General features: G+C 42.8%; 1 protein-coding gene across 1 annotated transcript in view; it reads left to right on the top strand.

Annotated features, from left to right (window-relative positions):
- Positions 1 to 9,392: 9,392 nt before the first annotated feature.
- LOC140068899 (IST1 homolog) overlaps positions 9,393 to 15,720 on the top strand; it is a 40,387-nt gene continuing 34,059 nt past the window's right edge. Inside the window, exons 1-3 of the mRNA XM_072114257.1 lie at positions 9,393 to 9,482; positions 10,268 to 10,358; positions 12,256 to 12,436. Coding sequence (XP_071970358.1) covers positions 10,277 to 10,358; positions 12,256 to 12,436 — 263 coding nt within the window. The 5' untranslated portion in view covers positions 9,393 to 9,482; positions 10,268 to 10,276. The remainder of the gene's footprint in view (positions 9,483 to 10,267; positions 10,359 to 12,255; positions 12,437 to 15,720) is intronic.

Raw genomic sequence — 15,720 nt, 5'->3', positions numbered from 1 at the left:
AACCCCTTGTTCCTCTTGGTGCCTTCTTCTTTCTCTCGCAGAAGAAACATGTGATGACATCAGCTTGCAAAGTAATCTCCGACTTTTGACCCAGCACAATGGACGTATCATTATACATCTCCTGAATCTCTCAGGTTCCTGGCATGCTGCCACTGTGTAGCAGTGGGGGGGAGGGGAGGGAAGCAAATACGCCCAGTACCTGCCCTATCAACACCTGACTCCCCCCTATCAAACAAAAGAGAGGGTTTTGGAGTAGCACTTGTGAATAAATATTAGCTGGTGCAGGTCTCCCAATGGACTAGACCAACAGCAATCTACAAAGAAAAAGTTTATGAAGCAGCACTATGTTATAAATGGTGATTTCTTTATTCCACCATTACTTTTGTACAGCCTGTCAAGTTGAAAAATGGCACCTACAAAGACTGACAAAGGGGGTTTCTTGGACTTGCCAATTTAAACCCATTAAGTTTTCGCACCCACACCATGACTGTGATGTCACTGAGATGAGGAGGTTTACCTGCTACTTCTTTCCTTAAGTAAGGTACCTTTTTGCAGAATTTTTTAAAATTAACCTCCATAACTCCTAATAGGGGGATAGAATAATTGGGTTTATGTCAAGAAACAGGAGTCTTAGGTGATTTAGTGGGGTTTTTTGAGTCCTATCTACTCCAAATTTGCAAGGATGATAGAGCTATCCACCCTGACCCTACCCTGGTAGTGGACTTATTATGGTTTATGTCCATTTTATTTGATAGATATTATTTTCCTTTGTCTGTTGTTGCACAGAATGATGACTAGAAAAGGTGGTTTATGACTGAATCTTATTCTGATCCTAAAAATAATTAACAGTGGAGGGAGGACTTTAACAATATGTTATGGTCTCATTTTGTATTATTACTACAAACTTTAAAATTTATTTAAGTACAGTGCGTTCTTAAGGCTAAGCAACTGTGAATAATGGCATCCTAATCTAGGAATTGAACCAAGAAAAATCTGATAGGGACTCAATCCTGTCTTTTTTACTGGACAATATCTGAGAGAAAAGAGGGCTAATGGTAGACACTCAGGCTATGGTTTCCCCGACTCCACCATTGCTTTTTAGCTACCACTACATTGTGGATGGTATGGTGTGACTATCCCTACAACTTAATGGGTCATAAATTCTCCCATGAAATGAGTACCTGTATATTTTTTTTTATTGCTATAGGTACTTAATGCAGACCACTTCTGAAAAATCTTTGTTGTATAGGTGACATTCTACCTGGATTCTGGGAAAGTTTCTGGCAAACCTGAAAATTAGCCAATGAACTACAAAACATACACTCCCATATTTGGCAATTAAATATAGTCAATAAAGTCAATGGAGAGCATACATTGGTCTTAGGTTCAGGGCACAGTTCATATATTCTCGAGTGTAGTTTTAGGCTGCCACACATGTGGTTGCACATCATCTCTGTTGGCTATAACCAAGTGTTATCTGGGCCATCATAAATTCCTGTAAAATCCTTGGTAAGCAAATTCCATTGAATGGCACTAGAGATGAGCGAGCACTAAAATGCTCGGGTGCTCGTTACTCGAGCCGAACATTTCCAGATGCTCGAGTGCTCGTTTCGAGTAACGAGCCCCATTGAAGTCAATGGGAGACCCGAGCATTTTTCAAAGGGACCATGGTTCAGGAATAAAATGTGTTATTTAATTGAAAAATAATGTCTTCTGATAATTTGCAAACATCTGCGATCTATTCTTCACTGTTCCGCGCGTATATTATCTCCCGACAAGTTAGCAGATGTAAAGAACAGTGAAGAATAGAATAAAAACAGTGAACACAGTGAACACAGTGAACACAGGATCATTTAAGATAAAAACACAGTGCAGAACACAGTGCAGAATAGATTACAGATGTTCGGCACATCTGCTTACTTGTCGGGAGATACGCGCGGAACGGCGCGAACAAAATAGCATGTGAAGAACAATATATATGTGTGTGAAGAACACATTGCAGATGTTTAAATACATCTGCAATGTGTTCTTCACACATATATATTGTTCTTCACATGCTATTTTGTTCGCGCCGTTCCGCGCGTATCTCCCGACAAGTAAGCAGATGTGCCGAACATCTGTAATCTATTCTGCACTGTGTTCTGCACTGTGTTTTTATCTTAAATGATCCTGTGTTCACTGTTTTTATTCTATTCTTCATTGTTCTTCACTGTGTTTTTTTTAATTAAATGCTCGATCTCGAGCAGGGGAAATACTCGTCCGAGCAACGAGCCGTCTCGAGTACCCTAATGCTCGACCGAGCATCAAGCTCGGACGAGCATGTTCGCTCATCTCTAAATGGCACCATTTTCTGGCTACATCTTCTGTTGTTGCTGGTCCTTGTAGAACTGTAACATCATGAGCTATTCCAAGAGCATACCTTGAATCTGTGTAAATGCTATCTGTCTTACCTTAAGCTAAGTGACATACTTCTACCAAAACTTTCAGTTCTGTTCTGCTTCTTGTGCAAACGTGTGGTGGAAGTGCTTCTGTTTTGACACATGGTAACTTGGTGTGTATCATTGATTGCATCTCTTATTTAAAATGTACCTTCATAGTAATAATAATAATAATAATGCCTAATACCAACCACAAAGAATATAAGGGAGGGCTCTGAATCTTGCTGTGTCTTTTCAACAGCTAGGGTGCCATGTCCTTTCTATGGATAAACTCTCTGCCCAGAGCTAAACTTCATTTGAGATCTCTTTCTAAATAATTGGTGTTAGGGTCTCTATCTATGACACACTTGTAACTAATAATATAGCAATCAGAATAAAAGACAAGAAAGGAGATGTATCATGGACCATGATAAAGCTATAAAGCAAAACAGCAGGTCTATTGTACCTGGAATACGTTTTGTGTCTCTATGCACACCGCTATGCTATATGCTTTTGTTGGAATAAGGAATTGAATTCGTAAATCTCCCGTGAGTGCCGGAATTTTTGCTTTCATGTTGTGCCGGAAGTCCTCAAGGTGCTTTTTCCAAGCATCGAGAGTTATTGCAAGGGGAGATGAGCTGAATTTTATTTTATTTTTTTATGCTGTAAACAAACAGAATAACAACCTTTACATAAAAGTAGCATTTCCAAAACTTGAACCTCATATCCTCCTTTACACATAGAGAAGAAACACCAATACAGCAATCAGGCACTTATTCTGGGTAGTAAAGTTCATGGACTGGCATGTGTACAAAGTTTCTGTCACTGTATACTTATATATATACCCAAAGTTACGGCATATGACAAATAAAGGTACATAGCTATTTAGTAAGAATAAATTTCTTACCTTATGCACATTTATCTGCCAGTCTAAAAAACAAAGAATCATTCAGTACAAATCACATACTTATATCATTGAATTAGAAGGATATTTAAAACAATAGGATGGTGTCTCAATCTTTGAAAAAATCCCCACCTATTTTACTTTCAATGGTTCATATAAACATAGGGGCATATTTATCTGGACCTCTGCGGCACGTCATTGGAGCAGAGGCCCTGAAATAATCGCAAATGCTGGCCGATTGCTAGCACTGCGGACTATTTAGTCCTCTCCACCACCTTCATGCCAATAAGGTGTGAAGGGGCGTGAGGGGGGGCGCGGCCGGCTGCGCAGAGTGGGCTGGCATGGGGCGTTACTGTCCCATACATATAGTATTCACCAGCTAAACAGCTTCTAACCTTACAGCTAGTACAAACATGGAAAAGTAAATGATTCTACAGTTAGAATGAATGTAATAAAATTCTACAGTACAAAGGAATGCAATGCAATTCTAGCAGTTTAAAATGACACAAACAATTTAGTTTTAAGTTTTAAAATAATAACTTCTTAACAGTGGCATTCCAATTCTCCAGTAAAATTTTGTACCCATTACGGAATGTCTTAAACACTGGAAACCCATCCTCATCCTGTATATATTTACGATATCGATTTATAAGTCGATATAACCATGTTCTATTAATGATTAAGTTTTACAGGTAAATGAATATACACTAAAATGCAATTTACCATTACAAGTATAATAAATTGGATTATATGCCCCACTATTAAGTATTGCAGTTTTTACTACATATGTACTATGACCTTAATAAAAATAAATGCCAGTGTGTAATCTCACTCAGTTTGAATGATTCAGCTAATATTGAACCGAACAATGATAGTGTCAAAGCAAACAGAAAAAAATAGTGAGGGAGATTTATCAAAATGCTAGTGAATAGAATAGTCCACATGGCCATCTGCTCACCCGGACCAGATCCCGGGCTTAGCACATGGCTGAGTGGAAAAGGTACAGAGAATGACTGCTCCTAACCCCTCCCCTTCCTATCGAAAGCCGTGACCGAGTGCCATAGACCTGTAGCCACAAATTCTGCAACCGGATCATGGGCCATCATATGGTCGTGTGTATGGGGCCTAAAACTCCATAAAATGTGTCACTGGCACATTATAAAAAATGGCCAGAAAACATACAAACTCTGGTCTTTCGCTCCCTGATGATGGGGACATCACTAGGGGCATTACTGGAGGGACTGTAAGGATACTAGGGGATGTCAGGGTTCAGGGTCAGTGGACACTCTGGACCACAGCGGAAGATGGTACTAGCTGACACCTGGGACCAGAATCTACGTGGCACCTGGTCTTCACCAGAGCCCGCCGCAAAGCGGGATGGACTTGTTGTGGGAGGGTAACACCAGGTCGTTCCACAGGTGCGACCAGCTCGCGGTGGCAGCCAAGGATGAGGTAAAGATACAAAGGGCAGTCTCGTAGAAGGCATTCTTTAAGGAAACCCAGAAGTGCCAGCGCCAATCAGCAGTGCGCTGACCCTTTAGATCTTTGAGCGTCGCTCCCTAGGGTGCGCGCGGGGTCCAGGCCAGACGGGAGCAGGAGCGTGGAGAGGTGAGTTTGGACCGGGGGCCATCCGTGACAGTACCCCCCTTCCGCCTTCCCCTCATCTTGGTTCCAAGAAACCTCTGGAGAAGGCTACGGTACAGAATATCAAAATCTGATTCACCCTCTCTACTTGACCATTCGACTGAGTGTGGTAAGCAGAAGAAAAGTCCAGATTAACTTGTAGCTGGTTACACAAGAAACGCCAGAACTTGGACACAAACTGGACCCCTCGGTCAGACACAATGGGGCAGATTTACTTACCCGGTCCATTCGCGATCCAGCGGCGCTTTCTCTGCGGTGGATTCGGGTCCGGCCGGGATTGTTTAAGGCAGTTCCTCCGACGTCCACCAGGTGGCGCTGCTGGAACGCACTGGAATACACCGAGCCGGGCTGAGTGAAGGTAAATGCAAGCTCCTCTTGCCGGGAGGTGGCTGTTGAAGATCCTCCAGAGCTGCATCAACAAGTCGTTCAGGAGAGATGATATGCCGAGGGACTAGGTCTTCACCAACAACATCCAAGGCACGGGACAGTGCATAAGCCTTGATATTCTTGTCCGCAGGACATCAGTAAATCAACAGTTTAAAGCGGGAGGAAAACAAGGACCAATGGGCTTGCCAGGGCTGTCTGGAGGTGCAAGAGGTTTTTGTGGTCAGTGTACACACACACACGGGGTGGAGAGCTCCCTACAGTAGATATTGCCATTCCAACAGAGCAAGCTTGATCACTAACAGTTCTCAGTCACCAATAAAATAATTTCTCTCCGCTGGAGAAAAAGTCCTAGAGAAGAAGCCACTTGTGAGAGTTTGGCCCTTAGGCCCTTTCTGGGTGAGCATAGCTCCAGCTCCTATGGAGGATGCATCCACCTCAAGATGAAAGGGTTTCTCTCTGTCAGGCCTAGTGAGAACTGAAGCTGAGGCAAAAGCGGACTTCAACCTGGAGAACGCCTCTTCAACCGCAGGGGGCCAGGTACGGGGGTTAGCTCCCTTCTTGGTAAGTGCCACGATGGGAGACACCAGAGTGGAAAAATGCGGAATAAACTTCCGATAATAGTTTGTGAAACCCAGGAGCCTCTGTATGGCTTGTAGAACTTTTGGGTGTGGCCACTGTAGAACTGCAAACAGCTTATCAGGATCCATCTGGAGGCCTCTGTCAGAAATTATATAGCAGAGGAATGGAAGGCTGCGTTGGTGAAACTGACATTTCTCCAAATCACTGTAGAGATGATTGGCCCGGAGGCGGCCAAGAACTTGCTGTAAGTGTGACTGATGGGTCTCGAGGTCTGGAGAGCAGGAGCTTACCATAGTCCAAATGGCATCACCAGATATTCAAAGTGGCCATCACGGGTGTTAAACGCTGTCTTCCACTTGTCACCCTTGCGGATCCGGATGAGATTTATAAGCACCACGGAGGTCCAGTTTGGAGAACACCCTGGAACCGTGCAGCCGTTCAAAGAGTTCAGTAATCAACGGCAGGAGATAACGGTTTTTAACCATGACATTGCAGAGACTCAGGGAGCTGTCCATTTTGGTGACAAAATAGAATGCTGCAGCAGCCTAAGAATAGGACTTGCGTATGAAACCTCTTTGCAGGTTCTCTTTGATGTACTCGGACATGGCAGCCGTCTCAGGAACAGAGAGAGGATAAACACGGCCTCTAAGGGGCGAGGTTCCATGCAGCAATTCCACAGGGTACAGGGCAATTCCACAAGGCAATTCTCGAGAGTAACCACCGGAATGTAATACTGGGAGACCAGAGCGGCATTCACAAAGTTCCCAGCAGAACTAGAGTCCAAGAAGGCTGAGAGTTGAACAGGAGTGCGGGTACCGACACCGTCACAGGAACTGTCAGGCATGAAGAAATTGTATTCACACCTAGGGATGCTTCTTCCAGGAGCCTTAGGTGCTGGCGTCTCCTGGACGTGGGGGAACGGACAGGACAAGCTCCAATGAAGTGCTTTGGACTGGCACAGTCCTTCTGACACAGGATCTTCTGACAACGTTTGGGATGTTGCTTGATGGTGAGTCGGGCTTTGTCGACTTGCGTAGGCTCCACTTCTGACTGTGCATCCGGAGGCTGGAGCAGCCTTTGTGAGACCGGAGCCAAACGAGGCAGATGTGGAAGTCGGGCCTGAGGTTGCTCGTGATGCAACTCTTCAGCACATTCCATGAACAGCACATCTATTTGAGTGGCCAGGGTGATGAGACCACTCAGAGTAGCCAGCAGGTCACGGGCGGGCAATGCGGCCAAAGGGACAGTCCCTTTTTGAATGTTGCGGACAGGTCTGCGTCATCCCAGGAGAGATCGGAAGCCAGGGTACGGAACTTGACAGCGTATTCGCCTACGGACGAGTCCCCTTGATGTAAGCTCAGCAGCCCCATTTCAGCTGAGGAGGCTCGTGCGCGTTCCTCAAATACGGACCGGAATTCAGCCAAGAATGCAGTATAGGTATCTGTGACTGGATCGCCATTGTCCCATAGAGGGGTAGCCCAGGCCAGGGCTTTCCCGTAGCGTAATCTGACAATGAGTGCCACCTTGGACCACTCAGTGACAAACTGGGATGGCATCAGTTCTATGTGCAGCGAGCACTGTGTAACGAAGCCAGTGAACAGCTTGGTATCGTCATCATACTTGTAAGGCATAGAGAGTCTGAGCCTTGGTTCTGCCGCTGGTAGACAAGAAGGAGTGCTGGTGCACAGAGGTAAACAGCTGTTGCAGTGCGGCAGTAACTTGACCAAGCAGTTCTCCATGTGAAGCAATCTGCCAAGACAACTCTGGAAATATCAGCCAGTATCGGAAGCGCCACCTCGGCGGGGTCCATGGCGGGATCTTAATGTCAGGGTTCAGGAACAGTGGACCCCCTGGACCACCACGGGAGATGGTACTAGCCGACACTTGGGACCAGAATTTAAGTGGCACCGGTCTTCACCAGAGCTCGCCGCAAAGTGGGATGGACTTGCTGTGGCCAAGGTCTAGGTAAAGATACATTGGGCAGTCTCGTAGAAGGGTACAGGCACATATACAGGGTAGGCGACAGAGACACATGGTCAAAGTTCAAGTCTGAGGTCAGCAACAGGAGATCAGCAGAAACGGGAACAAGGTGTCAAGGTTCTGAGGCTGTGGACCACCGCGGGAGATGGTATTAGCCGACACCTGGGACCGGAGTCTAAGTGGCACCAGGTCGTTCCACAGGTGTGACTAGGACACGGTGGCAGCTAAGGTAGCAATGCAGAAGACAGTCCGTACCCGGGGTGACAGCGGGAGAACAACACAGGAACGGACTGGCACACGGGACAGGAACCCAGGAGCAGGACCACGGATACACAGGAGCAGGAACTGGAAAGCAGGATACACGGGAACACACAGGAACCCTGGAGACACAGGAACGCTGGAGACACAGGAGGGCTTTCTCTTCACAGGGGGACATTACTGGGGGAAATATGTGGTACATTATATACTCGGTCTTCTGGTGACATTACTCAGTGTGGGCTGTGGGGGCATTACTAGGGGCTATGTGGGACATTATACACTGTGGGCTGTGGGGGACATTATATACTGCGGGCTGTGTGTGACATTAGTGGTGACTGTGGGAGGCATTACCGAGGGGGCTATGGGGATATTACTTAATGGGAGCTGTGGGCAACATTACTTAATGGGGGCTGTGGGAGAGACATTATTGCAGGGGCTATACGGGACAATTATACTCTATACCAGGGACTGTGGGGAACATTACTTACCGGGAACTGTGGGGACATTACTCACAGGGGTCTGTAAGAGACATGACTTACTGGGGGCTGTGAGGATCATGATTTCCTGGGAACTGTGGGGACATTACTTACTGGGGGCTGTGAGGGACATTACTTACTACTGGATGTGAGGGACATTACTTACTGGGGGCTGTGAGGGACATGACTTCCCAGGAACTGTGGGGACATTACTTACTGGGGAGCTGTGAAGGACATTACTTATTACTGGCTGCGAGGGACATTACTTACTGGGGGCTGTGAGGGACATTACTTACTGTTGACTATGAGGAACATGACTTACAAGGGGTTGTGAGGGACATTGTATATTAAAAAAGTTATTAGTGCCAGAAGATGGCAAAATGGTTTTATTTTTGTGCAGGAGGTTTTAATTTTTGTAAATGTATGAAAACATTATAAAAGCCCAATCACAGAAGAAAATGCATTTGGAATTTTTTTCCCACTTCCCAGTACAGGGCATTGAATATTAAATACCAGCTATGACGTGCAATTTGTTCCACAGAAAACAAGCCCTCACACAGTTCTTTACATGAAAAAAAGCTATAGATTTTTGAAGGTGGGGAGTTCAAAATGGAGATGCAAAAACAAAAAAGGGCCTGGTCGTTAAGTGGTTAAAACATTCTATTTTTCACTGGGTGATTTCCTTGTCAGGTTAATATTTGTATGTATAATAAACACACACATGGCAGACCTTTGCACTTATAACATTGCATATCTACAATTTCTCTATGCTCTATACCTGGACTACACCTTGCCCATCTTCTTGCATGCTACTAGGATCTTTTACAAGTTACTTGAGTAAGTTTGCATTGTTTCTAATCGGAGTATCTCCTTTTATAATTAGAATTGTGATTTTTAGTTTATTTTTAGTATATTTTAGAAAGAAAAATACCCAGTTTACATAATTTGATGTGATGATTTGTCACCAAAAATGTATTCACATTGGTGATGGGGTCTACAAAGGTGACACCTATTTGGACACAAAGCTCTACAAGAGTGAAGGGCTTCTTAAAACAAAATATGTGTCACTGACAAACACACCTGTATCCAGTTAGCTAAGCATATGTTACTGAAGAATTTATCTCGCAGAATGTTGTCTAGAATGGATGAAATTGTAACAATCTGGCAGCATTAATGGCTCGCTTTAATAATTTAGCCTTTGGATATAAACAATTTTTCATTCACTGACATAAAGCAGATATCTTACAAATGGAAAGGTTATAAGGTATCTTTCTATGGTCTATATTACAATCTATAGCAAGTAAAAATTTTCTATGTCATTGCATTTTATTGTATGGCATTCCTGAAACGTATCCAGAAATTGAACAACCTCTTTCATACAGAAAATACAAATTAAACAGTCTCATATTTGAGGGATACTTGCTCATATTTTATAAAATGATGCATAGTTAATGAGAAGTATTTTTGATTGGTTTAACTACTGTAGGTTAACAGAATTATGAGCATGAAGGCGCAGAATCCATTTTAATAGCCAATTGATTCGCCAGTCAGTCTGGCTTTAAAGTTAAAGAAACAGCAATTTAAAAGAAGATCAAGAGTATAAGATGTGTTATATTTTTCAGGTTTTAACCATGTGGAAATTTAAACCTCAGCATCTGTCTAGCAGCCTGAGAGACACTATAAACCAGATAGACAGACTAAAAGCTATCAAAAGTAAGTACAATTGTCTCCTATTATTAAAATTAAAGAGGTGTCTAGGAACGTCCTTTTTGAGCTATTTAGGTGATGAATAATATTGGCAATATATCACTCCCAGTACCCTTGCCATTGATCTAGAACTAGCACAGCTTTGTACACAGGATAAGTACAGCAAACCCAGACTGACCACTAAACACTGTATGGATAAGAATTGTCACAATGCCAAAACATGGAATTTGATAATAATACTAATTGTTGTATCACAATATTCAATATTAAAATGATACTTTACCTGAAAAATGTATATTGAACACCAACATATTAGTTCACCATTTTTCTGGATGTGTAGGGGACTATCAGAGCCACAGTGACCTAAGATGAATTCCTTATCCTTTGTACATTCCCAGCCACACAGGAAACATGGACAAAGACTCCCAGAATTTGCAGGCTGGAATTATGGGATATCAGGAGACAATATAGATATAGTGGTATTACAGGGAGAAATGGACTACTTGTCCCAGCATGCTAGGAGACAATACAGAGAAGGGTACAACACAGGAAGGAGACTACAACTTGAGCAAGACCAGGATGAAATAATGAACAGGGCACCGAAGGGACATAACAAGGGGAACTACAACTTCCATAAGGATTACAATGTGAGGTGGGAGACCAATGTCAGAAGGTTGGGTGAACAATGGGAACTGGAGTTGGGTCACAGTGACAGGAGGAAGTGGGGGGCACAATGTGAGGGGGCTACAATCTGAGGGAGGTGGGAAGCACAGTGAACAGTAAAGGGGGGGGGGGCACAGTGTCAAGAAGCCACAATGTAAGGGGGAGGCGAGAGGATACAAGGTGAGGGGCCACAATGTGAGGGGTTTATATAATGGCATTATAAATGGTGGCAGGAATTAATGGGGAATTATATGTGAGGGGGCAAAAGAAAATAGGGTATTATGAATGGGGAGCTACAAAAAAGAGGCATAGGTGGGGGGACTAGAGAACATGGGGTATTTTAGGTGAGGGCTAAAATGGAGGGGTGCATTTTATTTGATGATGGCCCACATTGGGGGTATTTTATAGGGGTCCACAGTATAGGAGCATTATATAGGATGGGGTTTCACAGAAAGGGGACATGATGCTATGTGGGGACGACTTAGAGGGGCAAATGTGGGAATAATAAGGATGAGATAAGGGACCAGGGAGAAGGGCATGCCTTAGGGCAGCATGTCCCTCACAGTCCACATATCACTGAGCTGTGATTGACTGCTGTATGTAATGCCTGATCATATCACCAGACAGTGACAGTGTTTCAATCCACAGAAAAGGCAGAACTGAATAACTCACAACAAAAGCTCCATAAAAGGATGTGCCTTATGAGGCAAGACAGTGTGCAAGAACTTGTTTGGTGGGCTCTGTTTACATCATGTTATGACTTGCTGTTTGATATGTTTGCTAGGAAAATGTCTTGAAATATACCATACCACCATGTAAGGTTGGACACATACAGTGGGACACACTTTGAAGCTTTTATTCCATGTCCTTAGTTGTGATTTAAAGAGGGACAAAGGGGAGCCTTACATGGAGGGTACAGGATAAAGGTGCTCCCTGGTATACATTTTCTAATGTATGATACATGATAAAAGTAACATAATGTAAAATTTGATGTATCAAATAAATCTTAGTAATTGTCATGTTTTATTGGGAACCATTGTATGTTTGCTCTGGTATAGTGCACATGGTTCTGTATTACCTGATTCAATCTACATTCCAGGTATATTGGGCTCTACGGAAGTGCCACGTGCTGGAAGAGGCACAGCTAGAGCAAAGTAAAGTGTACTTACTTATGTATAATCAGTATGTGATCTTCAGTGGTAGAGTAGACCACCATGTCACATTTCTTCTACCTTTACAGGTGAGATGGAGCATAATGCTAAGCAAGAAATTGTACAGCACTTAAATTCAAACAAGAAATCTAGAGCCAGAATCCAGGTGGAAAAAATTATTCAGGAGGAGAATCATGTGGAAGCCCTGGAGATCATTCAGATGTATTGTGATACATTGCATAAAAAGAGTGGATTAATCCAATCTATGGAGTAAGAAATCAACTACTTTATCCTTCACTTGCAAATTCCCCTTCCCCTGCCACAAAACAGATAACTATAGTACTACTGTAAGAATGCTGTTGTCTATTGCAAGTATAGAATTCACTGTGCTCATATATAGATTCACTATATTAGCAAGTTATTGCACATGTGGGCGGGTGCTCCCACAGAGTCATGCAGAAGTTTCATTTAGTGGGAAAGGGACCCACGGATTTTAGGAGGTAGTTGATACAGTCAGGGCAGTCGTTAAGGGGGTGGCAAACTGGGCAACCCTGCATGTGAACTTTTGTGGGAAGATAATGTATTGCTCTTTTAATACACCTTGGTTGATGCTTATCATCTATCTCCTGTCTATATATCTATCCCCTATAATTTGTCTATTTCCTATCTTAATATCTGTCTATCTAACTATTTACCTGTCTAGCTTTTTGTCTATCTACCTATCTATTATCTATCCATCTATTAATCAATCGAGCTTCTATCTCTCTTCTACTGTATTTATCTCTATGTAATCTACTTTATATTTATGCATCTATAAATCTATCTATTTATATAATCTTTCATATCTTCTATGATCAATATACCTATCATATTTCTATCTCCTTTAAAACTTTCCTAAAGTCCCATGTTACAGATTGCCTTACCATACTACTGTGTGTAAACAGTGTTATTATTGTGCGGGCCTAATGGGAGCCCCTTATTGACTGTGACTGTTCCTAAAATAGTTTTATTTTGGGGCTCCACCGTGCTGCCAGGAGGAGAAGAAGATGGAGCTGTGGGGAGAAGAAGCTGGAGGTAAGTATACAATTGTTTTTTTTAAGTTTAAGTTCTTTGGCAGCGGCCCGGGACTGGATGTTCAATGTCCTGCTCTTGGGCTTCAGTGCTTTACCAACAGAGGGAGGGCTGCAGCACTGTCTCAAGATGCCGCCCCCCCATCATCCAGAAGGGTTTTATCTCAAATTGATAAAACTTTCATCTCTATGCAAATTATCTTCTTGGTGAACCAGGGCAGAACCCTGCCTGCTGGTGCACCTTTTATTACTAATGGACGTCAACTATTTTGTAAAGATTTCTTGCCTAGATTTTTACATCAAATTGATATATGAAGCAAATGCTTTCATGTAAATTTAGCACATAATTATACTTGCTAACCTTTAAGAAGGAAAATGAGGGATTAAAATTAAAAAGGGGACACCTTTCCTTTTTGCCTGCTTATTGGTATGGCCAGGGGTTGGATTTTTATTTTTAACCCCATAGCGCAATAAGACGTAACCTCACGTCTTGCTGTGCATGGGGGAGTATGAAGAGGGCTCACGGGCTGAGCCCTCTTCATACTCACCGGGCACTTGCTTCATAATGAAGCAAATGCCCGTCACTAGCACCCTTAACCCTTTGATCGCCGCCGGCAAAGCTGCCAGCGGCATCTTGGCTCCGATCGTCGCTCCCCGTGACTTCATTGGGGATCGGCGATCCATTGCCATGACAGCCTCGGATCACACAAAGATCCAAGGCTATCATGATCTAGGCTATCTATTACAATGTGCGATTTGCACATTATAATAGATGGTATGCAAAATCCCCATATACTGCCATACTGTAGTATGGCAGTATATGATAGGATCAATCAGACAACCTAGGGTTAAAGTACCCTAGGGAGTCTGAAAAACAGTAAAAAAAAAAAAATATATATTAAAAAAACATAAAAATTCGAATCACCCCCCCTATCCCTAGAACTGATATAAATATAAATAAACAGTAAAAATCATACACACATTAGGTATCACCGCGTCCGAAAATGCCCGATCTATCAAAATATAATAACCGTTTTTCACTGCGTTTAACCTCGTAACGGAAAATAACGCCCGCAGTCGCAAATGGCATTTTTTTGCCATTTTGAAAAATAGAAAAAATTCTATAAAAATTGAAAACGTCATCAAAAGTCGCAAAAAATGATACCACCCACAGCTCAGTACACCAAAGTATGAAAAAGTTATTAGCACAAGAAGATGGCAAAATGAAGAATTTTTTTTCTGTACAGGAGGTTTTAGTTTTTGTAAATGTATGAAAACATTTTAAAACCTATACAAATTTGGTATCCCTGTGATCGTACTGACCCAATGAATGAAATAGACCTGTCATTTGGGGCGCACAGTGAAAGCTGTAAAAACCAAGCCCACAAGAAATGGTGCAAATGTGTTTTTTCATCATTTTCACTGCATTGTCCGGATATTGTGATGTTATAACTGCTATACTATGTATGTTATAGAAGTTCACTAGAGAATTTACAATCGCTGAGTGTTAGTGCCATATGTTGGGCGCATTACCCAATATTGACACTGCAGTAAATTGTACTATCTATCGTACCAAACTTGCAGGTGTTGCTATGGGGTTGCCGGCTAAATATCCGGACATAGCGCTGTTCGACTGATCACGCAGGCGCACTGACATATAGTCTAGGTTGGCTGACCACGCATGCTCATTGACGATCTGCCGGAGTTGGCTGCTCGCGCATGCGCATTACCACACTGCCTTTCGGCGCGCGAACCGGAAGTCGGCATCTCGCAGCATACACGTGTAAGTGACACATCGGCTGCCTGTGTACCTATTAAGATTACCATATAAAAGTGACTATATATATTGTCTCTTTATTGTCCTATGTTTGAAAAAGGGCGTAACGCCCGAAACGCGTCACGTTTGGACATCTAAGGTTTTTTAACATTTTATTAATTTATAGTTCTCTTTATTGTGCATTTTTATTAGATTCTTAAAGATTGTCTACAATTTTGCTTAATATTGTTGTATTTGAATTTTTTGGGGTAGTATATGTTTAGCGCCCCACGATAGCCCTGTTGTTTTTTCTTCCTAATCAAAATTCTGCATACCGGACCCCTAGTGGTGTTCCGGGGTACGAGGGCTGTGGGAGCTGTTCCAACTTTAATACTCCCCACAAATACACTTGGCCTAGTAGACCCACCCTATTTTCCCTTTGTCATCGGACTGGCTACAAAAGGGGTCCGGATTGAGACCTGATCAAGCAGGTGAGCACCCCTGATCTCTCTTCTACATCTTTATTGGACCACCAAACGATATCACCCGAGGCACCGTCCTCTGTTGTTTCTTTTTTGTTCACCTTGTTCCTAAAAAGTAATGAAACAATGATAAATTGAACAAGTGAATTACCGTAAAAAGTTTAGAGAAGGTTACATGAAGTTCATCTGTAAAGGTTGGAGTACATTTTTAGGTTCATCCTTAATTTTTACCAACAAGCCAAATAT

This window comes from Engystomops pustulosus, chromosome 7 (assembly GCF_040894005.1).
Source record: "Engystomops pustulosus chromosome 7, aEngPut4.maternal, whole genome shotgun sequence".
NCBI classification, from domain to species: domain Eukaryota; kingdom Metazoa; phylum Chordata; class Amphibia; order Anura; family Leptodactylidae; genus Engystomops; species Engystomops pustulosus.
Note: the sequence above shows the minus strand (reverse complement) of the source record. Positions and strands in the feature narration are given on the sequence as shown.